We start from the raw sequence: 27,777 nt of genomic DNA, 5'->3' as shown, positions 1-27,777 counted from the left end.
AGTAATTCCCAAAACAGCCCGCAAGTGAGAGATTTAGAGACATCCACAGTAGAAAATGCTGATTTTTATATTGTGGGATCCTCCAGACACTTCTAATTCACCCATGGCATCATGCAGGACAACTGCACAACGTGCAGCAAGGACTGTTCATCTTCCTGATTGATGAACACCCTCTGTGGGTGCAGTTTTCCCTCTCTGAGGCAGTTTGTTCATTTCCATGCTCCACAGCCTCCTGCTTCAGAGGGGACACACGATTCTGATTTACTCTCTGCCTTTGATTGAGGCTGAGGGCATTGCACATTATTTTATTAGCTAGTACATGCACACACAGGGTGCTTTAACTGCTGCATCCATACTCTTATTTTACAAATCAATGCTGTGCCTCTGTCTGAATTAGAAGAGCTATCTGAAGGTATTGATCTGCTCATATTTCTTTTTCTAGTGATCATGTCATCCACAGCCCCATCAAGTTTCCTTTGGCACAGAGTCCATTCACATGGTGCCATTTTCCCTGCTCAGGGCAGTGACATCTGCCACTGACCTGCCCCAAAGCCATAAAAGTAAAAATTCCTGACTGCTCTGTGTTGTAATCTTTGCTGCAGTCCCAGCTCTCTGGCTCTTCTCCTTTCTCTGCAGCACTCTTCTCAGGGGTTCCTCCTGGGCTCTCGACCCACCCCTATTTATCTCAGTTACCCTCACGAGCCACAGCTGTTGCCCAACTAAGGACCCTGCAGCTGCAGCTCGTTTGGAGTAACCCAGACACACACTGATCTCACAGTACAACATGTATTCAGGCCCCCACAGCTCTGTACATGACCCTCTGGACACACACATTCTCTCACACACACATTTCTCTCACAGCACCCCAAAAAGAGGGGCTGGTTTGCAAAATTAAGGAGCCAAATGACAAACATGAAAATGTTTTATGCTTTTGTGAAGCACAGAGGGGGCTTTGAGAACCATTCACACATCTTGCTTAATCTTAATTTGAAAATAACTCCTGTTGAACTCCTAAACTACTTTCAGGGAGTTAAAGAACAAAACCACAAATCTAGCTCCCCTGCTAGCTTCTTCCAATAAAAGAAAGTTGTTTCTACAAATTATTATTCTCAAGTTCTGTTATGTGGAAGGTTTTTACTATAGAAACAGAGTAGTAAGTAAGAAGTTTTCTGGTGTATTAAGGAACACTTGTCACCTGACATTTGTGCCCTTACACATCTCTTATAACAGAGGGGAAACAATTGTGCCCTGTGATGAAGTCTGACTAGAACTGTAGTTCTCAGAGTCCAGGCATTAAAAATTAGTTATTATTTACAAGAAAATAAAGTTTAAATGCATCCTTTCTGCCTGGGTGGGACTGAGCTGTGCCTTGGCTGCAGGGAGCTGCTGGGAGCAGGGCTCCTTCACAGGGATCCCTTGCACAGCTCTGGCAGCACAGCAGGGCAAGATTAAAGCTGATGTTTTGCCCCTTCACAGAGTGAAAAGTGTGTCCTGTGCCACACAGATCAAAAGGTTCTGCAGCACAGGCAAAACCCAGTCTGCAGAGAGCACCTGCAAACAGCCAGGCTATTCCTAAATAACTTCAGTTCTGCACAGGCAGGAGCTCCAGGTGAATTAAAAGTCAGAAAAATAGGGAGGTCCCCAAAAGAGAGCACCAGGGGAAGCACCATATGCAGAGAAACATGAGCCTTGAGTAACCCATTTGATAAATATTACTCATTTTGCACAGAACTTACATATTCAAGCTCACTCCTACTGAAGTCAAGCAAGCTGAACTTCCTTAACATTGAGATCAGGGTCTAAACACAGCTGTAAATTGTAGGAAATGATCTCTGAGTAGCAGCACAATGTAAATCCAAAGAGTTTGGGCTAGAAAATCTGCCACAGGAGCCTCAATTCTCTTATTTTTAAACCACAGAAATTTCTACATTACACAATCTCAAATGATTGATTTATATGAACTTACCTCAATTATATAAGCATTAGAAAAGACAGTAGAATAAGTATCAACAGCTAACTTGTGTGCAGCATGGAAGAGAATTTCACTAAATTCAAGACAGCATCAAATTAGGACATTGTAACTTTCATATTTAACATTTTTATTCATCTCAATAAAAGGTTTACTAATTGATGGTGTCATACTGTACTAAATAGCACATGCCAGGAGAAACAGCTGCTAATGCTGCCCAACAACAGGACTGAAAAAAACCAGCACATCCAACAGAAACAACTAAATGCAAACAGGTAGAATACTACTATTTATGTACCTTTTTTTTTCTCTGAGAGAATCAATAGAAAGCAGAAGTTTCTTTTTAAAAAGAGACAGGTTTTGTTTGGTTGAGCATAGAAAGTTCATGGAAGTGCAGGATCATTACAAATTAAAGGATTACTGATGCATGACATACAACATGGCTGCAATCAAGTAAACAAAGCAATAAGACAGGAAAAATCTGTCACAGCCCAGGCACCTTGCACCTGGAACTTTGTGAGAACTTGAGGTTTTTTCAGTGCAAAATGCTGTCAGTCATAAAATGAGCAATCTGTTCTCCTCTGAACAAAGACAAACCCAAGGTCCAACTCGTGCAGCTTCAGCTTTTCTATGGTGGCAGAGAATTCAAACCCAGCTCAGCAGCAGCTTGAATTCACATGCCTGAAACCCAAGGATGCCATCTGCAGCCCTGCATTTACATTTAACATTCAGCTGTGCTCCTGGCAAACTTCAGGCTCAGCCTCCAGAGCCTCAGCCTCGTACTTTCCCAACATCCACGTGTTGACTCTTAAACTAAAGGGATACTCAAAGGAAAACTTGTCACCAACATTAAAGCTATGTGGCACAGTGTTTGATGTCCCAGCATGTTGGACTTGATGATCTTGAAGGTCTCTCCCTGCCTGATGGTTCTGTCTGTGCATCAGGGGTGAATTATTGTATTTGAGCTGCCTCCAGACGAAGGCAGGAATCTGACTCCATGTTCTCAGAAGGAGAATTTATTACTTTATGATACTACATTATATTAAAGAATACTAAACTACACTAAAGAATACAGCAAGGACACTTACTGAATGCTAAAAAGATAATAATGAAAACTGGTGACTCTCTCCAGAGTCCTGACACAGCTTGGCCCTGATTGGCCAAAGAGTGAAAACAACTCCCAGCAGAATGCAATGGAACAATCACCTGTGGGTAAACAATCTCCAAACACATTGCACATGTGAGCACAACACAGGAGAAGCAAATGAGATAAGAATTGTTTTCCTTTTCTCTGATGCTTCTCAGCTTTCCAGGAGAAAAAACCTGGGGGAAGGGATTTTTCCAGGAAATGTGAATGCCACAGTGAACCAGGACAAGGGCTCCCTGCAAACACCCACACTGCTGTCACCACAGCTGTCCCTGAATGTTCCTGCAATACAGGCCATGCCTATGGACATATAGAAATGCTGCTTCTGTTTCAAGTCACTCAGCCACAGTTTCTCTCTTTTCCAAAGCCCTGGAGCCAACCTGATGCTGCTGCTGCACGCGATACGGACCAAAGTCAGCATCATTGCACGCTGGGAAATGCACAAGCAACACTGGGAATATGCTGCCCACACAACTACCACTAAAACCACTCCAGCCTCAAAAATATCAGCATCCATTACTGTATCTGTTGACTGTTTGTAAAATAATTCTTCTAATATTGGATTTATCTGAAAGTCTAGAGCCTGTAGAATTGGCATGCAGAACAGCTTATTATAAATTTCACAAACAAGGACAACTGCAAAGTCACTTTGTACAACTTTCAAAGTTGAGCAGCTCCAAAATGGACAGAAATCCCATTACTGCAGCACAGCATCCCATTATTCAGCACTGAGACACTCTCCCAGTGCTATTACACAGCTCACACGGGGTATGAGTATTTGTGTCAATATGGATCAGTCCATGCAATGTGCAACTGATTTTCCATAGTCAACCTTAAGTGTAATCAAACAGTTTAAAGCCTCAATGGTATTTTAACAGATGGAAAGAAATCCAAATGAGTAAAGGCATTTTGATATTTGCTACCACTTAGAGTTTCAAAGCTTTCAGCACACATATGTTTATTCAGAGAGTTGATTGGGATCACGGGTGAGTGATTATTTATTGACATGTGCACAGAGGGATGGAAACAGAATGGGATAATTGGTTCCCTGCCAGAGTAACTGGCAATCCTTATTGACCATTTTTTTATTTTTGGACATCAGCCCAAATATGATGCTGCATGTGCCAGAGAAGCTTTACATTTCGCTAAAGTGGAACTAGAGGAATAACTTCCTACGTGTGATTAACCCTCCTAATTCAGGGCCAAGATACTCCCCAAACCTCACAGTTAGTCAGGGCCTCCATCTGCACATGGTACAGAACAGCTACACACACACACATTATTTTCAGCAATCCAAGCAGAAAAACAAGTTGGCATTTAAGAAAAACAAACCAGCAGCACTCAGATGCCTTTCAGACCTCTGGTATGAAGCAGTAATCACCCCCTTTCCCTGACAGCCCACTATTAAAATGAGGGAAGAGCAAATGTTTGCTTTCTTGAGAAGGGCAATATTCCAACAGATGAGGAGCAGAACCACCAAATATTGACAGAGCACTAAGATCCCCAATCAGAGCAGAGCAAGGTCAAGGTCCCTGTCCCTGCTGGGACCTGAGCTGAGCCCCTTCCCCTCCTGGAGGGGAACCTTCTGCCAGCTAAAGTGTGGGTAATAATCCTGTCAGAGGTCTGCAAACAGAGATGCCACACTCACAAAGTGCTGGGGAAGATGAAACAGGAAAGCCTTATACATAGGATTGCCTGGCCAAGAGATTTTGAGAATATGGAAACTATAAGCGAGATTGAAATGAAAGCAAGCTTTGAGACCCCTCAGTTACTGAACAACAGGAAAACAATGGCATGGCCAGCTGAAGGTGATCCCCTTTTGATGGAACAACATTGCCTTGCCTTGCAGGCAGGCCCAAGGGTCAGAGCAGACCCCACTGGCTTGGCAGAAGGGGCCCAAAGAGGAGTTTTTAGGGTTTAAAATGTAACACAGTAGGGTAATGTAATGATTCTTATAGGCTGTATGTAAATGCTGTAGGATTTGTGTATTGTACTAGATTGGTTAGTGAGAATCAGAATATTCAATACAGAAGAAAATTTATTGTATTGGAACAGGAACTTTGCTGTCTTACCCCTTTACGCTCTTACCCCTCTTACTCTCTTACGCTTTCACTTTCTCCCCCTCTCATCCTCTCTCCCCCTGCTCTGGGCTGTGTCTGGCAGCTCCCAGCAGGGCCCTGCCCCCAGGCCCTTTGCAATGAACCCCAAGTTCCAGCCCTGGCTGCAGAGATCTCTCGTGTCTGTCTGTCCCGACCATCCTACCCCCCATCACTCCTACAAGAAAGATCACCTAAAACCCTCAGACTCATCTGGTCCAACAAAGCTGGAAGGAGGAGATGGGTCAGCTCCAAGGAGTGCCCAGGAGCTTTCCCATGTGTGGGTTTTGAAGCAGCTCCTTGAGCACAGCTGCTCAGCTGTTAATGCACAAACCTTCACATCAGTTCAAAGAATGCTTTCATGTCTCCTCCATACAGCTGAAGGCACAGGCAAAATTGTGCTGCTTGTATCACATCTGTGAGCAGCATCAATGAAAGTCGGATACATCAGAAACCCAGGTTTCTTCTTCTCAAATCTAGAAATTCATCTCCTCCCCAAGCCTTTCCTTAAGTTTCCTTGCTACACTGGAAATTACCATACCTGGGAAGATTTTGGCCCATATATGCAAATTACAATCTTTCCACAAACTTTTTTTTTAAACACTATAATTTACCTTTAATTATTAACAGCAGAGAAATTCAAACAAAACAAACCCACAACATTTGCTTATGGGATTGTTAATCAACTTTCCAGCTTTGTTAGAATTAATAGAACTGCCTTCAAGGCCTCCCCTGAAGCCTCTGTCCCCTCTTCTGCATAAGAATAACGGATAAAACAAGTATATAAAGTGGATATAAATACATATTCTTGAACTTTTAGGGCTGCAAAACAAAGACATAAAAATCTGCAACATTTAGAGTCAAATAAAAAAGTGCAGAGCAGACTGTTTTACAGTCTGCAGCAGAATTAGAGGCAGCTACATTATTTTGAGTTTTAAACACTAAAAAATGAGATGGAAGAGGAGGAAAAAAAATCAACCCCAAGACCCAAAATTTCTTCATATGCTTTCTTTTTTTGAGGTAAAATATTTGCCACATGGATTTGTAGGAAAAAGGGGGTTATTCCCAGCTTTGCTAAGAATCACCAGCTTGTGTGGAGAGATTTTGTGCAGATTGGATCCTTTAACTCATAGAAAAACCCCAAGAGAATCATTTGACTCAATGTCTGGTTTGGGAAAGAATTCACAATTTAGCATTTTTCCCAAGTACAAAATACACAGGGGAGGGATGGGACACACAAGGGGCAGGGAAACCTGAAAAACATCCTGCCAAAGCTCACCTGGCTCCCAAAGCCAGCAGAGGTTTCACAAAAACACTTGTTTTACAACCCAGTTCAGAAATATTTCTACTCCCATCGGTAATTCTGACAATTTTCAGCCTGTGCTTATCCACAGCTCAGCACAGATGTGGGAAGAGATTTGGAGGAAGGTGCCAGGGGGAAAGGAAAAAAAGCAGTCAGCCCTACATGCAAGGCTTTATCTGGATGAGGAAACAGTGCTAAAAGAAAGCAATTTAGAGGCTGACACTAAACTTCCTTACTTTAATACCTCCAAGTTAAAAATCAATGGATTTTAATTGTTCATTCCAAAGTAATGTTTTGTTCTGAACTGAAGCCGAGTTTCCATGCTTTCTGCCAAGGATTGCTCCTCAACAAGTGTTGGAGTATTGATTTTGATTTCACTCATCAATAAAATACTCTATTGCAATTCCTACATCGTGTAATATAAAACTTTAAGATTTCCCCCAAAAAAGTAAGTAATGCTGCAAGGATACAGTGAAAACTGACACATTTTCTTCCTGTCTTGCTAACACTTCTGGGATAGAGGTAAATGAGTTAGTTTTGCCCCCACTTGCACAGCTGCAGACAGGACTGAGGCTCACCCTCTCTCCTTGTGTGAAATACAAAGCTGTGTTTCGTGTCAGGTACATACAGGCAATGTGTGTATTTGTGACTGTGATATGTGTGGAGACAAACCATGGAACAGTTACAAATTTTAATAATAACTTAGGAAAGTAAAGCATGGAAGAAGGCCTTTGAACCCATCTTTTGTTTGCAATTAACCCTGGTTGATTTAGGAGCATTGGAATTAAAGTGTTAAGGATGTTGCTCTTTGCTCATAGTTAAGCCTTAAAGAGTTCTGCAATAATAACCTTTTGAAGTATAATTTTAGAATATTGCTTGTGTCCTTGAAACTATAGCTTTGGAATATATATAAAGGAAATATGCTTATCTCATGCTTTAACAAAACAGAGAAAAGCAGCTTGAGAAAGGAAGATGAACATCACCACAAGGATTAATAGTTTGACCAAGGGAAGCTGGACATCACTGTTATGAGATTTATAGTCCTTGCAGTCAAAAGGTGGACCCACACTGGGGAGCTGGACTCCACTAGATGGGATTAGTCTTTCTTCTTTTGGAAACCAGACCCCACCATCTGGGGATACTCCTTTTAGGATACATCCTGAGAAAAACTAAATCACAATTGTGTACAGAATTGTGACTGTGTAAAAATTAGGAAATAAAAACTGCTGGTGAGTAAAAATTGGAATAGAAACTGCTGAGAAAGCTGATGAGGACCCCTATAAATACCTGTAAGCCTTAAGTATCAGTGTGCAGGTGGAGGGAAAACTTCCCCCACTGTACCCAGCACTGTATTGCTCATACTTTACCATATTAATTAATAAATTGATTGCTGCTTGAACATTGGCCTAGTCAAGCTTCTTATTCATAACACTTGGGACCCCTCCAACATGAACCAAAGGCTCTCTGCAGCCACAGGAGCCTGCACAGCCTCAGCAACCAGCTCAGACAGCAAAGCCTCATCCTAAACCATCCTTTCCATCTGCTAAAAACAATTTAGGGATTCCTTCAGACTCAGGCAAGATGAGAACTACACCAACCATGGATGTGCACAAGTCCAGATAAATGCCCACATTTTCCTCCCCAAGTAGGGGGATTCAGAGCACAGCTCTTCCTTACCCTGTTTAATGCACACATTTAAAATCCTCTCCAACCTGCTTCCAGGAATATTTGCAGTGCTTGCACTTCACACACTACCACAGGCAGGCAGGGGAAGATTTCAGAAATCATTAAATTTAACAAGACTGCTCCAAGCAGACAGACAGCAGCACTGACAAACCTGGAATGGGCCCGAGGTGCCAGTGGAGCCACAGGAGCAAAGCCAGGCTAACCAGGGTGGTTTGGGCACACAGCCTTACCCACACACAGCAGAGTCTGCCTCCACTGAGAGCTCTCTCTACTGCAGCCCCACCAATGGAAAAAGAAACAACCCTCTTTCTCCTACAAAGGCTGCTCTGCTATATTAAGATGTGATCAAATGCAAAAATAAGTCTCAAAGAGAGTGCTGGCAGAAAAGGGATTTTGGAGGTGTCAAATATGCAGCACTACACTTGGTGGCACCACTCCCTATAAATGTGAGTTAAACCACAAACAGCCCCAACCCACCACAGGACACAAAACTGACTTGATTTTTTTATAATTTACAAAATTAAAACACACTTAAGCTTGTTTCCAAGCTAGGTTCAGTCCTAGTGTCCAAACCACAAGACAGCAGGGATATCTACACTTTAATGAGGCCAAGTACTAGAAGCATTTTCAGCTCTCCAAAAGAACCAAATGAATTGTTCAAGAAGCTCTTAAAAAAAACAAACCAACTCAGCTTCTAGCAAAAATAATTATAGACAAGTCAGTGTGACACAAAAAATAAATCTCTCCTCTTGTACATTGTCTCAAAAAAGAATTAGTATGTTTTCCCTTAAATGAAAATATAACAGCTGCTGACACTCTGATTATTAGCTTTCTGTACCAAGTGGACAGCACTGAGACAGTAAATCAAGATGAACATAATACACCAATTTATTCAGCAAAGCCAAATATTTGAGCAAGCACACACTGAAATTTAATCAAGCAAGAATCACCTGGGAAATCCTACCCTGTGCATCAGCTACCTCCAAATAAATCCTAAAATATACATGTATGTGTAAAATGCACACAGAGGAAAATGTGATAGTACAAACAGGTTTTGCATTAGGGTTGATGTGTGTGCAGAGAGGATTAAAACAGACACACAGACAATTATAACATGGTGTCCTGGTGCAAATCCAGGAGGAGGCAACAATAATGAAGGGTTGGAGCACCTAACATACAAGGAGAGCTGGAAAAGCTCAGCCTCAGGAAGGTTCGTGTGGATTATCCATGTCCATGGGAAAGAGTAAAGGAAATGCCCAGAGCAGCTGTGGCTGCCCCTGGATCCCTGGCAGTGTCCAAGGCCAGGTTGGATGGGGCTTGGAGCAACCTGGGACAGTGGAAGATGTCCCTGCCATGGCAGGGGTGGAATGAAGTCTTCAATGTCCTTTTCAACCCAAACCATTCCATGATTCCATGATCTCTTCCTCCAAGGAAGAGCTGGCACCACTCAGTGTTCCTGAGGTTTTTGGAAGGTGAACAAGAAGTAACTCCACTGATTTTATTGAACACATGTTCATGGATGACAGCCAAGATCTAAGCAAACCTTCTTGCGAAGTTATTCTTTGATACTGCTGAGAAATAAGAGCCAACCTGAAAACACACATCCCCATGCCACCTTACATCAGGAGATCCTCAAATAATTCCCCAGTGTTCACTGAGCACCCCCAAACTCCTGAGAGATAGAAAAGAAACAAGGATGCTCCTTACAACAGACTTATGTGAGACATGGAAAAAATTCACTTGCTCAAGGTTATCAAACAAGATGGGAACAGAGTTTGGACCAGGGAAGCTGAGCCTCCAAATCCCTGATCTAAGGATTTGGTATTTTCAGGGTCCCCTATGGCAGGAAGAAATTATCAGGAAGGAAATGATGAATCTGACTCCAAGTTCTTAGGAGGCTGTTATGTTATGCTGTACTAAAACTATACAAAATAATAGAGACAGGATAGACAGAAGGCTTAACAAGATATTAATGAAAACTCGTGACTGACTCCTCAGAGTCTGACACAGCTGGCTGTGATTGGTCATTAAGTAAAAACAATTCACATGTTGGATAAACAATCTCCAACTACATTCTAAAGCAACAAAACACAAGAGAAGCAATAAAATAATTATTGGTTTGATTTTCTCTGAGGCTTCTCAGCTTCCCAAGCGTAAAAATCCTAACAAAGAGATTTTTCAAAAAACATTACAGTAACACTAAGCACAGCACCAAATTCCACCTCCTCCCTAATGGAGCATCCCCACTGCAGCAATTCCTGGGAGGATGAAGAGTGCTGTGAAGGGAGCACAGCTCTCACAGACTGCACAATTTCAGTGCAACATTCACTGGGCTGCTTTACCCCAAGGAAAGCTGAAGTTAGCATAAAAAGGCAAGATTTCATTCTCACCTGTGAGATTACCAAATACAAGTGTGGTGAGTCAGAGTACTTTGATTTTCCTGGTAAACCAGGAGCAGACAGAGAGCTGTGATATCCTTTAGTCTGAAAGAATTAATTAACAGTGCAATATCATCAGGGGCTGGGGGAGGGGAACCTTGACTCATGTTCATCTTTAAATACATTTTCTTTAAATCATTTCCTTGTGCAATTACTCATATATTACAGATAATGTTCTTGTACTCGATTTGCCTTGCTGTAAAACAGCAACATAAACATTTTCCTCCTCCCTAATATCTCTGGAATCAAAGTTATCATCTGATGAGAGGTATCCAGGGGAACAGTATTCAATACAACAAATAATTTTACATTAGTATTTACTTCCTCTTTAAAATATTAAAGTGCAAGGAAGGGAATAAAAAGAGCTAAGGTCAATTCATACATAAATAACAAATATTTAGCTTGGAGATGCAATTCCTGCTTCCATTACTTTGTACTCTTTTATTACTGTGTCCTAAGGACATGTACTACCAGTAAACTGCAGTTTAAGTTCCCAGACTTTTATTTTGTACTGAGTTCCCATAAAAGAGAAATTCCAAGTTCCATCTATTCCTGAACAATTAGCTTAATTCCTGTTCTGACAGACAGGCTAAGAAGTGGCAGCCCTGTCCCCCAGCATGAATTCCATGCCACTGGAATCTCTCTCCATGACAAAGAGAAAACGGAAATTTTGCAAGAAGCAAACTTAACCCCACCATGCTTCTCACAGATTTTTACAACTTGCCACAAGTTTCTCCCACAATGCTGAATCATGGAATTGTTTAGGCTGGAAAATACATCTAAAACCAGTGAGTCATTGAATCATCGCTGTTAACCCAGCACTGACCAAGCCATCTCTAAACCTTGTCCCCAAATGCCACATCCACACACCTTTTCATTTCCCCCATGGATGGTGACTCCACCACTGCCCTGGGCAGCTGTGCCAGTGTTTGACAACCCTTTCTGTGAAGAAATTTTCCTTAATCTCCAGACTAAACCTCCCCTGGCCCAGTCCAAGGCCTTCCCCTCTGCTCCTGTCCCTGTTCCCTGGAGCAGAGCCCAACCTGGGGCTGTCCCCTCCTGTCAGGAGCTGTGCAGAGCCACAGGGTCCCCCTGAGCCTCCTTTGCTCCAGGCTGAGCCCCTTCCCAGCTCCCTCAGCCACTCCTGATGCTCCATTCCCTTCCCTGGACACTCTCCAGGTCTTCGTCACAAGGCCCCAGAACCAACATCCCAGGATTCAAGGTGGGGCCTCACCAGTGCCCAGCACAGAGGGACAATCCCTGCCCTTGTCCTGCTGGACTTTTCAGAGGTTTCAAGAACCTTGGTGAGCATTGCAGAACTCTCCAGCAGGCAGCAGCCTCTGGTAGGCACATGGGGAAGCACTCATTGCTGGGTGGGATGAGCCCAAGGAGGAGAAAAGCAAAACCCAGCAGCACAGGAAGATCCCCTCCAGCAGGGCTTCCCTCCCTGCACCAGCAGCTTGGCATGAACCACCATTCTCCTGTCTTCCCTTCATGAAAAAAACATGGGTGAAAGTCAAACTCGAGACCAAAGACTAAGAAAAATCTGCTAAAACATTTTTGTGAAAAATGCATGTATTTTATGATTGGCTTTTCACAAACATCAAAATGAATATTATATGTGCTATCTTATAAAGTTATGCTGTATTAATTCTCTTAAGTACTGTGTTAAATATAGTTTCAGGTAATAAAAAATGTTAAAATAGAAACGATGCTATGTACGATGCCTTTTTAAAGAAAGGACTTGCAGCAAGATAGCAGCCACAGGACACCTGAATCTTTCAGAGAAAGAATTTATTGCTCTCTTATCAGAAGAAATGAACTTCTTCCTACCTCGAAGGCACTGTCAGGATTCAGAGGAAGAGAAGCTGACACTGACCAGACAGAATCCTGTGTTTGAATGGAATTTATTCATCATGTATGAGGTGTATGAATATGCAACAGGCTGTTGCTTTTAAGGGTTAATCCTCTGTTAACGGAGGTCCTTTTTCAGGCTGGTGCTGCCCAAAAAAGGTACCCGGACATCTGTAACTCTTTGTCTCTATTGTCTCTTATTGTCCTAATTCAAATTGTCCAAATTATTATTACTCTAATTGTATTACTATTTTTATAACCATTTTATTACTATCAAACTTTTAAAAATTTTAAAACAAGTGATTGGCGTTTTTCACATTTTTAACCACTGCTATCTTTTACCTTTTTACTTGTATTAACACAGTTGTCACAGTGGAAAATCTAGATGTTTCCTAAATAACTCCAGTCACCCTGACAGCCTTAGAACAGGAAAGGATCTGCAGATTTACTGGGCACATCCTATGAGCACACAGATAAACACCTGCTGCTGTGCCACTATAAATTCCTAGAATATCATTTAACATGCATGGGCATTGCAGGAACACAGCAGGAATGAACAGCCACTAAATGCCTCGCAAAAGGAGAGAGCAGAGTAAGGAAAATGGGTTGGAAGCCTCAGGGCATAAAGAAAAAGGAAAGTTTGAAAAAAACTCATTATAATTTGTTCTCTTTAACTCTGTGGTAATATCAATGCTGAGAACAATAGCAAAAAAACAGGGTTGAAGCTAATTTTCAGAAGACATTAATTCCCTCAAGTTGACTGATAAATAACAGTGTTTTCTCTCCTCCTTTTTGTCTTTAATGGGATTCAAATGATTCCATTTAATTGCAACAGCACTGATTTCCCCACCCAGCTTTCTATACTCCAGTGAAGCACAGGGTGACCTTAATTGTGTACATGATGCTGATATTGGTTCAAACAAGAAGCATTTGCACCACATAGAAAATACAAATTTAAACAAACCCATAAAGGCTCAAATCCCAATTCATTGCAGTCCAACTGCCTCCTTGCAAGTCTAAACCACAATAAAATTCCTGGCAGCCCTTCATGATCACAGAGGAGCTGCCTGCACAGCTCTAAGGACATGCACTACCAATAAAATACAGGTTAAGTTTCCAGGCTCCCATTTTGTCCTGAATTGTCATAAAAGAAAAATTTCCATTGCCATCTAGTTCTGAGCAATTATCTAAGTCACCATCCTGACACAGACAGAGCCTGAGAAGTGACAGCTCTGCCTTCCTGCATGAATTAGGTGCCAGTGGAATTTAAAACTGTGACAGCAAAAAGCAAATCTATTAATTCCAACACACTTCCCTTAAATTCCTGTGGCTTGTCAAGAGCTTCTTTCACTACATAGAACCACAAATTGTTTAGACTGGAACAGCATTTTACTCTGCCCAAATCCCCAAACTTCTGTTTATATCCCTGCTTCATCAATTCTGCCGTGATATAAAAAAAGTTGAGGGTGTTGCAGAATGACAGAGAGCAGCAAACTCCCCTTGTACATCCATGCAGTCAAAAAGAGAAGCCCACAAATTCCTGACCGCTCAGGTGATGGGCTTCCCTGCCACAGAGGCACACTAAGAAAAGAGAAATATTAACATCAATAAATAATCAAGCTTTCCCAAGGGTCTTAGCTGCACTAGTGGAAGGTTATCCACAAAACCCTGTGCCAATCCTCTTGCAGGTTTGACTGAAAAAATCACCTGAGCACACACTTCTGCCAAGGGACCTTTAGTTGTTTATGCAAAAGATGGATGGCCCTGACTGGAGGGGCAGCTACTCAATATTTTGTTTTATTCTTACTGTTGGCTCCGTGGGCCCATGCATTATTTACTGCACACTATGCAAACGGAGCTCCACCGAGAGAATTATTAATTTCCTCTCAGGTTTCCCCACAGCTATAGAATTTCTGGACTTTCACCTGCATTCAGACACACTCACCACCCCATCTCAGAGCTCTGTGTTCAACCCTGTCCGTTCAAGCACTCAAAGATTGAGGATTAACCCACATTAACATAATGTGATGTTCCCTGTGAAAAACGCCAATCACTTGTTTTTAAAATGTTAAATGTTTAATAGTAATAAAATGGTTATAAAATAGTAATATAATTAGAGTAATAAAAATTTGGATAATTTGGATTAGGACAATATGAGACAATAAAAACAAAGAGTTATGGATGGTCTGGGTACCTCTTTCTGGGCAAAATAGGCCCGAAAAAGGACCCCCGTTAACAGAGGATTAACCCTTAAAAGCAACAGCCTGTTACATATTCATACACCTCATACATGATGCATAAATTCCATTCAAACACAGGATTCTGTCTGGTCAGTGTCAGCTTCTTCCTCTGAATCCTGAAGGCGCCTTCAGGGCTGAGCAAGGTGGGAAGAAGTTCATTTCTCCTGATAATGGGGCAATAAATTCTCTTTCTCTGAAAGATTCAGGTGTCCTGTGGCTGATATCTTGTTAAAAACAGTATCTCTTTAAAAATCCTCTCTTAAAAAAATTGCATAGTTTCTATTTTAACATTGTTATAACCTAAAACCATATTTAACACTACTTAAGAAAATTAATACAGCATAACTTTCCAACATAACACACATAATATTCATTTTAATATTTACAAAAAGCATAAAATATGCATTTTTCACATTCCCCATTGGCAGCTCAGGGATTTTTAGGGTGCTCAGGGTCCTGCATGCACCCCTCACACAGGTGTGATGTGACACCTAAAGCCCTTTTTGGGGCCCCACCTCAGCCCCCCAGGGTAAGAGCTGATGCTCCCCTGCCTCAGCTCTCCAACAATTCACCCACGAGCACTCAGGAATTCTGCTACAGAAATAAAAGCATCACATGCCTAACACTCCTCCTCTCTCTGACTGGTACATTATGTGCTTCTTCAGCACCTACAAATCATAGATTGCACTTCTAATTGGGTTTTGTTTGGGCTGCTGTTCTGTTTGCTTGGGGGTTTAGCTGAGATGTTTTTGTGGGATTGTTTGTTTGGGGTGTGCTGTGCTGGTTGGGCTTTTTAATCCCACACTCACTATTTGCCCCCAGGTTAGATAAGGTGTAAATGCAGATTTGGGGGTGAGGGGTATTTGGAGGGGCACATGATTCAATCTTGCCTTCACCATGATGCTGTTGATATTTAACAGATAATCAGATTAATTAAGAAACAGCAGAGAAGCATTAGTATGTGTTATCACTTATGCTAAATACAGCACCATCACACTTTTTTTTTCTCCTCACTCTACCTCCTCTTCTGTTCCCTCTTCAACAGCATTATAATAAAGTCAGAAGTTTTAGAGGAAAAAAAGCCTGCAGTGGATTGTTCAAATTTTTGTCCTGTCTAAATTAAAGTGACTCAGACAGAGTTCCCACCATTTCCTCTGGGACACAATTCCACAGCTTCATGGATCTGCAGTAAGATTTTCATAATGCCCAAAGTAATTATTTGCTTGTTTTTATTTCATTCTATTCCTTTCACTGTACATTAAATATTTCTCCCTTATTCCTCTTCCTTCCCTCTGAGGTACTCTCCCCTTCACAGCTCCATTCTCAGATAGAGATGCAGAAATTAAATGGATTTAGATACTGTAAATCTCTCTTCAAAAGAGGAGAAATTGCTGTCACTTGTGTGTACTCTCAATATGTTAATTTGTCACTCCTGGAAATAAGACGATGCTCAGGGGGAATATTCCAGGCAGAAAAAACATCCTGATATATACTTTTTAAAATACAAACACAGCAGGTGGCACATTCTGCCCTTAGTGCACTTGCTGTTTTCAAACCCACATTCAGTTTGATGCAAATATGCCACCAATTGCCAGTCAGCCCTCTCAAAAATCTCAGCATTAATCACCCCCAGATTCCTCTCCTCCACTCAAAAATCACTTTGTATACACCTTCACTCTGCATTTACATTGTAATACTACTCAGGATTTCTGTTAAATTTCTGTTTGAGACACTCAACGCTGACTTTTTTTTTAAGAACTGAAAATTTGAAAGTTTGCCATCACCAAGCAAAAACTTGCAAAGGAACTACTTCTAAATGTTCTCAATAGAAATTGCATCAGAAGTCTGAATGTGATGAGTGATCCTTTTGTCATCCCCTATGAGGAAGAACTCTGTGGGTAATCCAGAGTGGATAATCCAAATACTCTCCTGTATTTTCTGCAGCAATTCTAGCATGAATTACACTTGGCAAGCAGCATGATACAACTTTGGGGTTTATTTGTTGTTAATGCTGCTGCTGTTTCGTGTTTTAAACATCTGCACGTCACCCTGAAGTCAGTGACTGCTGGCAATTACAATAAAGGACAGAAGGAAATTTAATATTTCTTTCACTGAAACACTCATTTACTGGGCATTCTGTTAGCAGTAGCAGCTTGTCAGCATGGAAGAAAAACCTCTTTAAAAATACAAAAAAAACCAAAAATAAAACAAAAAAACCACACACCATCAAAAAACCTACACCAAATAATCATAGCAAAACCCAAGAGTGATTCAGTATAGACAACTGCCAAGTGACCTTCAGAAATCACCAAGAAACATTCCAAAACATTACTTCCCAGCCATTATCAGAATACTAATACTGGTAATATTCAGTAATAATACTTTTGTATTATTACTAGAAAATCAAAGGGCAAGGGTAAAGCAGATGTCCAGTGCAGCTGTACTCTGTATGTTAATTTTTTTCACAATAAATATGCACAGAAATCTTAATAAACACATTATAGAACATGGAAATCTTTGGCAGATAGAAAAGCTTTATTATGAAAAATGCAAAGTTGAGTGTTTACTTTAAAAGCGTTATTTTTGCTTGGTAAGTTCATTTAAGGACAATTAATTATACTTTCTTATTTTTGCAGGCTCTGGCCTTGGCAGTCTCCAGGGTTATCCCTGTGCCAACAGAGACACTGTGTTTATTTCCAAGCTTTCCACTTCTCTGATCATTCCTACCACGTGCTGATAGCTGTTAGTACATACACCATCTCCCATGTTTTAATCATAAAAATATTTACTGTTTGCGTAGGAAACCCTATCGCCAACAAAAAATTTATTCAGGAAGCTGGGGAAATGTTTTGACCAACATTTGCATAGCAAAAATCTCTTTTAAAATGAGATTTTTTTTTGTCCTTTTTTTTGAAACCTATTATTTTTTACTAGATCACACGGATTCATCCTCCCTGATGGAATATTTGAAACTCAAGAACTGAGGGGAAGTGCCTGGTTTAGAGCAGCTTTTTTCAACAAAATAATTCTTCAGGTTGTATTTACAGGAAACTCCAAGTGGGTCTAGATTTAATTTATACAAACAAATTCCCAATTCCCACAGGGAAATAGTGGGTGCAGCGCAGCATCCCTGGTAAGGACCAAATGCAGTTTGTGCCATGGAACCAGGGGGATGCTGGCAGCCCTCCAGGCCTGCTCTCTGTACCTGCCTTGCCAGGCAGGAGAGCAGCAGAGGCCCCAGGGCACCTTCCAGAGAGGGAATGAGTCAGTGCTGGCACAGCAGCCACACCACAGGAGCTTCCAGCCACCCATCTGAAAGTCAAATCCATCAGCTGATTGTGCCCTGTGCAGCCAATGCAGCACAAAAAAATCTGTCTCGAGTGCAAGGCTCAAAACCAGATCTCGAAGGGAAGGGGCAAAGATGAGTGACTGGTTTTATTTAGGTGGGTGATAGCTCCTGGATGTTTAATTAGGGTTGGCTGCTGCACAAATTGAGGCACATCTGGGCTGTCTGGCACAGGCTCTGACCCAAGCCCAGAGAGGCACTGAGGTACCCAAAAAATCCTGATCTATTGTAAATGTAGGGCCACTGATAAAGGAAGGAATGATGAGGAGGACTTCATCTTATCAGAAGGTTCATTTATTCCTTTATGATACTATATTATATTAAAGAATACTAAACTATACTGAAGAATACAGAAAGGATACTCACTGAATGCTAAAATATAATAATGAAAACTGGTGACTCTCTCCAGAGTCCTGACACAGCTTGGCCCTGATTGGCCAAAGAGTGAAAACAACTCCCAGCAGAATGCAATGGAACAATCACCTGTGGGTAAACAATCTCCAAACACATTCCACATGTGAGCACAACACAGGAGAAGCAAATGAGAGAAGAATTGTTTTCCTTTTCTCTGAGGCCTCCCAGGAGAAAAACCCTGGGTAAAGCAATCAGGTTCAGGGAATGTGAATGCCACACTGATCAGCCACTGTGGGACAGCCAGAGTGTAAATATAACAGGCTTTTCCTCTCACAGGCTTATTCCTTCCCATTTCTGAAATCAAGTGTGCAACTGTAGTGTGAGCACACGAGCAGAACTATGAGATACCAGCTGAGCTAGAGGAGCAACAGGGAGAACTGCTGCTGGCATGGTTAAGGCTCTTAAAATATTAGCAACTGGCAAATATAACAGATAAATAGATGCTTTTCTAAGCAAACCTAGAATGGGCTGCTGGTAAATTGAAAATATTCCCATCAGTTTGGGTTGTGAAGCGAGATGCTCAGTCACTGAAAGGAAAGACAAGAGCTAGGTGCTGTATCCTATATTTCAGGCTAAGGAGTAAAATTTGCAGCCATGAGCTATCTCACAGTGACTCTGGTGGACATTTAGCTTAAAGAAAGAGAGATTCTATCAGTGCCAGCCACCCTCCCAGCCTGAGAGCATCCAGCAGCCCACTTCAGAGCTTTATTTTATGTCTGCTTCCTCACTGTTTCTGTTCTAGCAAAGTCCCCTTTCCTATTTCTCTTCCTACTGCTATAAATTTACCATATTCTCCTTCCCATCACACTCTCCATCACTAACCCCACCAAACACCAGGATCCTGTCAGCTGCCACCCTTCTTGCTTGACTGTGGCACTGCTCACATTTCTGCTGCTGTTTCTGTTTCTCCCTTATACAACTGCAAAGAAAACATTCTTCAGGGTATCAAAAAACCTCAGTAATTTGTGCCTCTAAAGCATTTAGCAGTTGGATCTTCAAGGGTTCCAAAGGTACCACACAACAAAGCCATCCCTTCAGGTTTAATAAACAATTAGGAAGGGGAAAGGAGTTTCTATTAAAGAGGCTCATTAGGAGAGGAGTTGGTACCATTGCAAAAGTGGCAATTGCCTCTTTGGGATGAGAAGGTAACAATGAGAAGGTCACAAGCACTTCTGCCCAGCCACCTGACAATCACACCCAAGCCAAAGAGCAGAGAAAGCCCAGAACAGACTTTTTAGAGATATTCACCTCTTTTAAAAAGGTGGGTGTGAATGGAAAACACCAGAAATAGCTCATTATTGTTTATCTTGGTGCTTTTCTTAAGAACAAATTAGTAAAAAATTCTTGGTACCAGCCAATAACCAGAGTTACACAGACAGCCTCTTGCCTCAGTGGGTTGGGTTTTTTTTTTTAATCTACCTCTCAGCCACACATCTCTGTAGAAACATCAAAACCACAAAATATTTCCCTGAGAATGACTGACTGTGGTAGAAATACACTGCACTTTACACTTTCAGCAGCAACTGTTCCCATTAGAGCACTGAATTCCCACCTAGGAATGCAGAATGAGATTTGGGCTGCCCCCACCTAAGTGGGTACATGTTGACAGCAAATCCCTTTTCTGGAGGAACGAACCATCAAGCTCAGCAGCTTCCCATCCTGCTGACAGAAGTGCTCTTCTGCTTATCCAGCAAATGCTGCTGCACTTCCAGTAAACATTTCTAAAGGAAGAAAGGCCCATTATAGAGCAGTCAGATTGCTTTAATTCCCTTCTTCCTCCCCTGCTTTGTGCCCTACTTCTACTAGTTGGTCACAATCACTCACTGCTTTTCACTCCTACAAATCATCATTATCTTCTCAAATAAACAAAACCACGTGGCACCATTACCATCCCCGACTTCACACTTTGCCATGAAAAAAAAAAGACCCTGAAAGCTCACTTCAAAGTTGGTATATTTAGCTATTTAGGATTCTTTTCTCCCCTCTGCTATTGAAGGCTGATCTTTGAGTCAGTACTAAGGGGAGGAAGATTCACACGTGTTCAGATTAAGGCAGCAGCAACAAATTCAGCAGTGCTGGAGTCAAAAGCATAATATTCCAATAAAATATCCCCAGCACAGCCTGAAGCCCTACTTCTGCTCACACAGGTAATGATACTTTCCTCAAATTCAAAAGAGGGAAGGATTGATTTTCAACCACAAAAAAAAAATGGATAAACTCTGGCTGAAGTAGTTATACTCTTGATTTTGTTGTTCTTTACAGCATTGCAGAGGAGAAGAGTGGAGCAGCCCTCCTTCACTCCACAGCTGAATTCACAGCCAGGAGCTGCTTCCCAGTGATTCAACACAGTCACTACCAGGAACGAAGCTGAGATTGACAAGGATATATGTGGAAAAAAAAGTGATAAACTCTGTTTCCTCTGTAAAGCCAGATCTGAAGCCGTTTCAGCCAAGCAAACATGAGATATGGGACACTTAGAGCACTTCCAGCACAAAGGGAGCAGCATGGCTGAACAAAGAGCTTTGCGTAAGCGGAGGTTGCTCAGGCTGCAGCACTGATCTGTGCCCACACAACATCATCAGCTGTCAAACCCCACAGCCTTCCTAAGAGATGAACTCAAAAATATCAAGGAACAAGAGCCAGGTCCCATCCTCCCAAAATTCATAAGCAGCTCAATCATTCTTCAAGTACATGAGCAGCACGGCTTCAAACAGCAGCACAATTCACCAAGTCGGTTTGAATTCCCAAGGCTGCAGTCCCAGGGGGATCCAGCTGGAGAAAAGGAATCAAGCAACTGGCCTTGGATTGATTTACAAGCACTACTTAAAAGAAAACAAGATAACCAGAGGAGACCAAGCACTAAGTAGGTTCTTTCTTCCTGGGGTTTCTTGTCCTGTTTTACCAGGACTTCCTAGAATTACATCATCTTTAACTGGGGCATTAAACAACACCTTAACAGCCCTCCTTCTCCAGAGATCCTTGTTTTCTTTAGCTGAAATCTCTTTCTTATCAGCATTTTCCTCTGGAATGTGCAATGTCCTGCCATCCAGTGTACAAAGCATTTGACATCTCTGAACTGCAGTGATAGATGGGATGTATTTATTGGATATTAAAAAACAAACAGGACTGATTAAGTGATGCATAGTCTGATTAAGACAGTAATTCTCTCCTTTACCATGAAGATGTATGATCTTTAGAGCTCACAATAATGAACCCTTTTTTGCTATGTAATGACAAGTGCACAGAAAAATAGGACCAGGCTGTGAGAAGTCCTTACTGATGCCATCAACAACATCCACCACCTTTGTGTGCCTGCTCTTTTTCTCTGGTTCTGCCTGGAATGGCATTCAAAGTAAGGGGCAGCACCAGGCCAGGAAGGTGGCAGGGTAAGAGGCAGGTAAAGATGTCTCAAAAAAAAAAAAGCAGAGACCACCTAAATGAAGGTACATCCAGCACAAACAGGGGAGAGCACCAGCTAAAGAAAAATATGAAAACTAGGAACAGTGAGTGGTATAAAAAAAGTGACTCCAGGCCAAATCCATTGGCTTCAATGAGCCAAGTAATGCTGCTCCATAAAACGTTCCAGAAATACCACAAGAGCCATATACCACCTTCTTATCAAGAATATGAGCACAGAGCCAAGGAATGGCAACCCACGAGCCCTTCCCCAGGGGAGTGGAGCCCTCTGCTACTGAGGCAAGGGGAGACACAGAAGGTTTCCTGCTTCACAGATGGAGACCTGGACTACAACTTGTTCCCAGCAGCAGGTGACCCCTGCATGCTGCTGCTATTTCAAATTCATGTAAGGAAAGTCTCATCTATGGATGTTCCTACGAGCATTTTTTTTGGAAGCTCAGTTACATTTTTAATCTGTGCCTTACAAGACAGCGAGGAAACAGACTGCAGCAGTTTCCATAAAAAATGAAGGGATGTCTCTCTAGAAAGACAGAGGGCTTTATATAGCAATGCACACACACACACACACACCCTGCTGCTCGTCACCCAAACACCGTAAGGGTTTCTGGGGATGTCAACCAGGCTGCAGGATTTCTGTGCGAAAGCAGAAGTATTATCACTCTCATCACTGAGCAAACCCATATATTCAATCAGATTTTGGTAGGTTGATTTCAGACAACATCTGCTATTTTTATTCTTTTGCTTAATTAGGGTCACGTTAAATCAGTCTCAAATTTGCCTGTTGCCAAAATATTTAAGTTCCAATGCACACCTCTCCATTGTATATTCAGTGCTTCCCATTCAGGCAAAGAACAATACCTGCCAATACACATTCGTGCACCTCACTTATAAAATCACAATGAAAATTACCAGAGGCATAAAGCAACTATTATGATAAATAATGAGCTTTAAAAAACCCACACCATACACATAGAGAGAATCAGAGACACTGATCCTTCTGTGCTGAACGTTATTCAAGAGGATTGTCAGAGCAATGCTGAACAGATCAATTTATTTCTCTTTCTTCTCTCCACTTAACTGGATTTCATGTACAAAAGTAATTGTTCCTATAAGAAACAACCCTTGTCCGTGGCTTTCGAGGTTCAAAGCCTCAGACCTACATCTTTACTACTATTCGGGTTTCCATGGCAACAGATGATGGTGCCTTCTGAAAAAAAATTATACTTTAATATTCTACAGTAAGTGCCCCAAATCATTCCCGTAATATTAATGAAAACTGGAGCACGTGGGCCTGCACGCAGAGCATAACAGACTTTAAAAGTACAATTAAACAAGAGAAGCAGAGCTTAGGGACTTGGATGGTTAAAAAGGGCTCTGCATTTGTAAAAGAGAAGGATTATCCCTCAGAGATTCACAGACGCCTTTATACACACAGTGACCTTTCGTTGCCGCTGTCGAAAGAGGCAGTTTCACAACATCACCTTCTTAGGATTAATTGTTTATGTATTAGAAAACAAATCGAGCCAGCCGGGGATAAAAATAAAGTGGAATTGTGGCGCTAACAGCTCCCCAGAGGGAGAGAAAAGTGATTATTGAGTTAAATGGCTGCATTGTTAACAACTGCCACACAGAGCAGCTCGCTCAGAAAGGCCCGTTTTTCACCGCCAATTTACCGACAGCAAAACCTCAGCAAATGAACTCCTACTAAATCAAGGCTTCCCCCGAAAAATTTCCTCGCAGTTTGCTCCCTTTTCATCTTCTCTCCCGGCTGGACGAGCCCTGTGTAATGAACTCTCAGCTGCCTCAAGTTCGCGATGTGGCAGCGGCCCTTGGGAGCGTTCGAGCTCTGCCATCAAAGCAAGGAGCAGGACAGGGGGAAAATTAAATTAAGCGCTGCCATCAGAAGAAAAACAAGTGTTAAATAATCTGGTGTTCAGGTCAACAGCCCCCATGTAAACCCTCTGTCCTACTTTCCCCACCGGATGCTTTTTCACAGCTGCAAATGACTTTAATCTCTCTATTTATGCCCCTGTTGTGTTAAAAATCCTCACAAAACAGACAATAGCAAAGTGTGCGGCAACTGCAGGAATACCCCACATGTTCTGGTGGGAGAAAAACCGCACACGGACTTCCAGGAGAACTTCTCTGTAAGTAATGCTGCTCCAAAATCCTGAAAGAACTGGGTACTGCTATCATTAACTGGGGCTGCTTCTGTATCTGGCACGGAAAAGTAAAGCATTTAAATTAGCAGCTGACCCTAAAGCTGACAAAAAGTTTAGAACCTCGAAAAGCATATGTTGAGTTACAAATAAATACAGAGACTGCAGGGAAGGGGAAGTAATTGCTGGGGGAAAGAGTTATAAATAGAGTGATGGAGAAATTACATAAAGAAATGAGTGGTAGCCAGCTCCCTCAGGATGAAACGAGGTATGCCAGGGAGAAGCCAGGAGCATTCTGCTGTCTCTTTGTAGTATTCCTAATTTTACGTGTGGAATAACACAAAGCAGCAGCAGCTGTGCAAATCGGGTAAGAACTGACTACATTTCCTCTTGACTTGTGCCTTTCCTATTTCCTAGTCCAGCGATCACTTAAGAAAAATAAGTTTTAAAAAAACAATAACAACCAACAACTTGCACAGCGATTTTTCAGGATGTTTAACAAAAGGTTGCTGTATAAACGCAGTAGTCTTTGAAAAATAATCGGAGACGGGAGATATTTGCATCCTAAAAGTTATGGAGAGAGCACCACCTGATGGAAGACGTGGAAAGACACCGATGACATTAACTGGAGCCACTCCAAACTTCACGGAATTTTCAGGGACAAAGTGAACCTGCAAAATTTTGCTTTTTACCATTCAAAAAAAAATTTTAAAATCAGCTGCAGGGACACAGTCCAGACCGGTACACTTCACAGCAGATATTTATTTTAAGAGTAGAAAGCTTTCTCCTCATTTCAGTCCCACAAGCAGCTCAGAAACAGTTATTGAAATCAGTGCCTCTTACTTTGGATGGCAGGATGCACACTCAAATAGGAGGGAGAAGAAGATACTAATGATTTTTTTAAAATCCTCACAGTTACTATTTCCACTGAACTGATAATTAAAATATTTCATGGCTTTCCTAAAAATAATTGAAATATGTTAAATCTTCATGCGTTTAGCTCATATTACATTATCTCCCTCAAACACAAAGTGTCTTCTGCCCCCTTAAAACTTTGCTATTTTCCCAGAACACTCTTCTTTCCAAGCATCTGGCTAAATGATTCATCAAAAGCCCGGGATCTAATCACAATTGATATGACAAGTGTCAAGAACACGAAAAACAGTTGGAAGGGAGAGAAAAGAAGGGAGGGGGGAAATAAATAGCTCCGCATATTGCTTACTCAAGGAAGCAGTTATTTAACTAGGTTAGCTCTCGCAGCCTCTCTAATAAATCTGTGCTTTGTGCAGTTGCCTAGCAATGTAAACACGATCCCGGTGGTGTCAAAGGCAGCCGGGTTGGTGACAGCACCTCCAGCCAGCCCCGTCCCTGAGCCCAGGGGTTCGGGGGAAGGTGGGCACGGAGCTCAGCATCCCCGACACGCCACTGCTGCTGCTTTAAAACGGCGAGACACAGCCACCCGAGCTGCTGCTTCGAGTCACAAAAACCTTCTTGTGTTTGAGATGAACTCAACTTAGTTTTGTGCCTCCAGCACGCCCAAGTCAATGAGATGTATCCCTATTTAGTTAAGCAACATAACACAGGGAAATTTTAGTCGTCTTAAACATGCAGATAGTTTTAAAATACTTTTTTTTCCCCCTAAGTCAAGAGAGAAGAAAGCTATAACTGCTTATCTTTTAGCATAAGCACAAATTGCAGTGAGAAAATGAATGTATTGCAAGATCCAGGATAAAAACAAGAGCCGTGTAGCTTTGGATTACCTATAAAATAGCACAGGAGGAGAAAGCCAGCTCTATAAGCACCTGTCATCTTCAAGTCATTCAAACTATGCCTAAAGGAACTCGTAGGAGTGGGAAAATAGCCGGCTACTATTGCTGTACACATGCCAGGGAGCAAAGTACTCCCAAACATCAGCGACAGACAAAGTGACAATTGGGAAGGAGCCCCCCGAGAAAGTTCTCGGAGCTGTGACATGCAAGCGCTCCAACAGCTGCCACTAAACTTCCCAGGGCAAGCCCAGACCCCTTCCCCTGGCCGGAGGGGAAAGGCAGCGGCTCCACATCCCGCAGGAGCCAACTCCTGCCTGGGGCTCGCAAACCACCAAAAACCGCCTCGCGTGTCGCGAATCCCACAATAAAGGCGATGCTGCCATAAAGGCGATGCTGTCACCTCTTGCCACACGCAACTTTGGCAGGAGCGAACCCTCCCCAGCCCCAGCCCCGGCGGGGCAGAGCCCCTCGCATCCCATCCCCGGCGCCTCCCGGGTACCGGCGGGCACCGAGGCTGCTCGCTGCCGCTGGCCAGCGCCTTCCGAGGCGCCTCCATCCCCCGGGATGGCACCGGGAGCTCCCCGCGAGGCCGCGGAGCTGGAGGCGCGGAGTTCGGGCTGCCGGGAGAGCCACCCGAGGGATGCAGGAGCGGGGGCATCACTCACCTGGGAAAACCTGTCCGTCCGCCCTGGGTAAGAGCTGCAGGAAAAAGACGATCGCGGCCACGCCGGTCATCCTTCCCCGGAGTTCACCTGCCCTCCGCGCTGCCGCGGAGCCGCTGCGTGCCCGCCGCTATCCCCTGCATTGGTGGCCGAGCGCGGCGGCGGCCCCGGCAGCCGGAGCCGCGGTGTGCTCGGAGCGGCGGGGGGCGGCCGGGAGGTGCCCCCCGAGCCCAGCCCAGCGCCGGCCGCGCCCCGCTGCCCCCCCAGGGAGCCGCTCGCTGCCGAGCGGAGCGCGGCTTTGGGGGTGCTCGGTGCTTTATTCAAGGCCGGGTGATCGCTCGCACAGCGCCCCGCGGCAGCGGCTGGAGCGCAGCATCGCGCGGCGCAGGCAGGTTTGCTGCCACTGCCCTGGCAGCGAGGGGCTGGCGTTAAACGGAGGGCTGGGATTGGGGGTGGGATTGGGGCCGGCAGCGGCGCGGGGATGGGATGGGATGGAGGGAGCGACCCTCTGCTGGAGCCAAGGAGGAGATAGGCACCCCCCACCACCCCCTGAGCCCTGCTGTTTGATGGGGCGGCTGCTACGAGCAGCTCACGAGCACCTACAGCTGAAAATAGTAATTTCCATCCTTATTCACTTTACTTTCGGGAGTTCACTGCTGAACAGCGAGGCACAGCGCGCCCTGGGCACTCCCTCCTAGGGCTCAGGCACAGGGCAGGGAGACAATTCCGGGCGCAATTCTAAGAATCGCTGTCCACAGGTAACTTCTTGACCCAAAATGATAAGGGAGAAAGTGGGAAGGGGGGGAGGGGGGGGGGGGTGGAACACCTAAGGCCTTGAATAGGACTGATCAGTCTGGATCAGTCACCTGGGCTGGATTCGCACAGGAAAAGGAGAGGAGTGAGCACCCAGACTGAGCACCTGTGCGGCCAGCCCTGGGCAGTGACTGCAGCGGGGATGGCAGCGGGGCGGGCGGGCTGGCACTGCCGGCGGCGGCCGAGCCCCGCTCCCTCCCCTGCCCCTGGTTCCCGCCCGGCCCCGCTCCCTTCCCCGCTGTTCCTCGGCTCGGCCCCGCTCCCTTCCCCGCTGTTCCCCTGCCCCTGGTTCCCGCCCGGCCCCGCTCCCTTCCCGCCGCTCCTCGGCCCCGCTGTGGTTCCGGCGCTGCCGGGCCCGAAGGGGGCGGTGTTGGACCGGCGGCGGCTGCGGCGCTCGCGGGGCTGCCCCGGGCACGGGCAGCGCTCCCCCTCCCAAGCACCGCTCTGTGTTTGAAACAAGCGCC

At 43.6% G+C, this 27,777-nt stretch overlaps 1 protein-coding gene across 11 annotated transcripts in view; it reads right to left on the bottom strand.

Moving 5' to 3' along the window:
- The window catches only part of PTPRT (protein tyrosine phosphatase receptor type T), a 477,859-nt gene extending 450,852 nt beyond the window's left edge, over positions 1 to 27,007 (bottom strand). For 2 of the 11 annotated variants that reach the window (XM_074553619.1, XM_074553620.1), the window contains exon 1: positions 26,504 to 27,007. In XM_074553619.1, the coding sequence (XP_074409720.1) occupies positions 26,504 to 26,573 (70 nt within the window). In that variant the 5' untranslated portion in view covers positions 26,574 to 27,007. The remainder of the gene's footprint in view (positions 1 to 26,503) is intronic. The other 9 variants (XM_074553627.1, XM_074553622.1, XM_074553621.1 and 6 more) reach the window with 7 other exon arrangements.
- Positions 27,008 to 27,777: the final 770 nt, after the last annotated feature.

This window comes from Zonotrichia albicollis, chromosome 17 (genome assembly GCF_047830755.1).
Source record: "Zonotrichia albicollis isolate bZonAlb1 chromosome 17, bZonAlb1.hap1, whole genome shotgun sequence".
Taxonomy (NCBI): domain Eukaryota; kingdom Metazoa; phylum Chordata; class Aves; order Passeriformes; family Passerellidae; genus Zonotrichia; species Zonotrichia albicollis.
The sequence above is the reverse complement of the archived record's forward strand: the minus strand, read 5'-3'. Positions and strand labels throughout refer to the sequence as shown.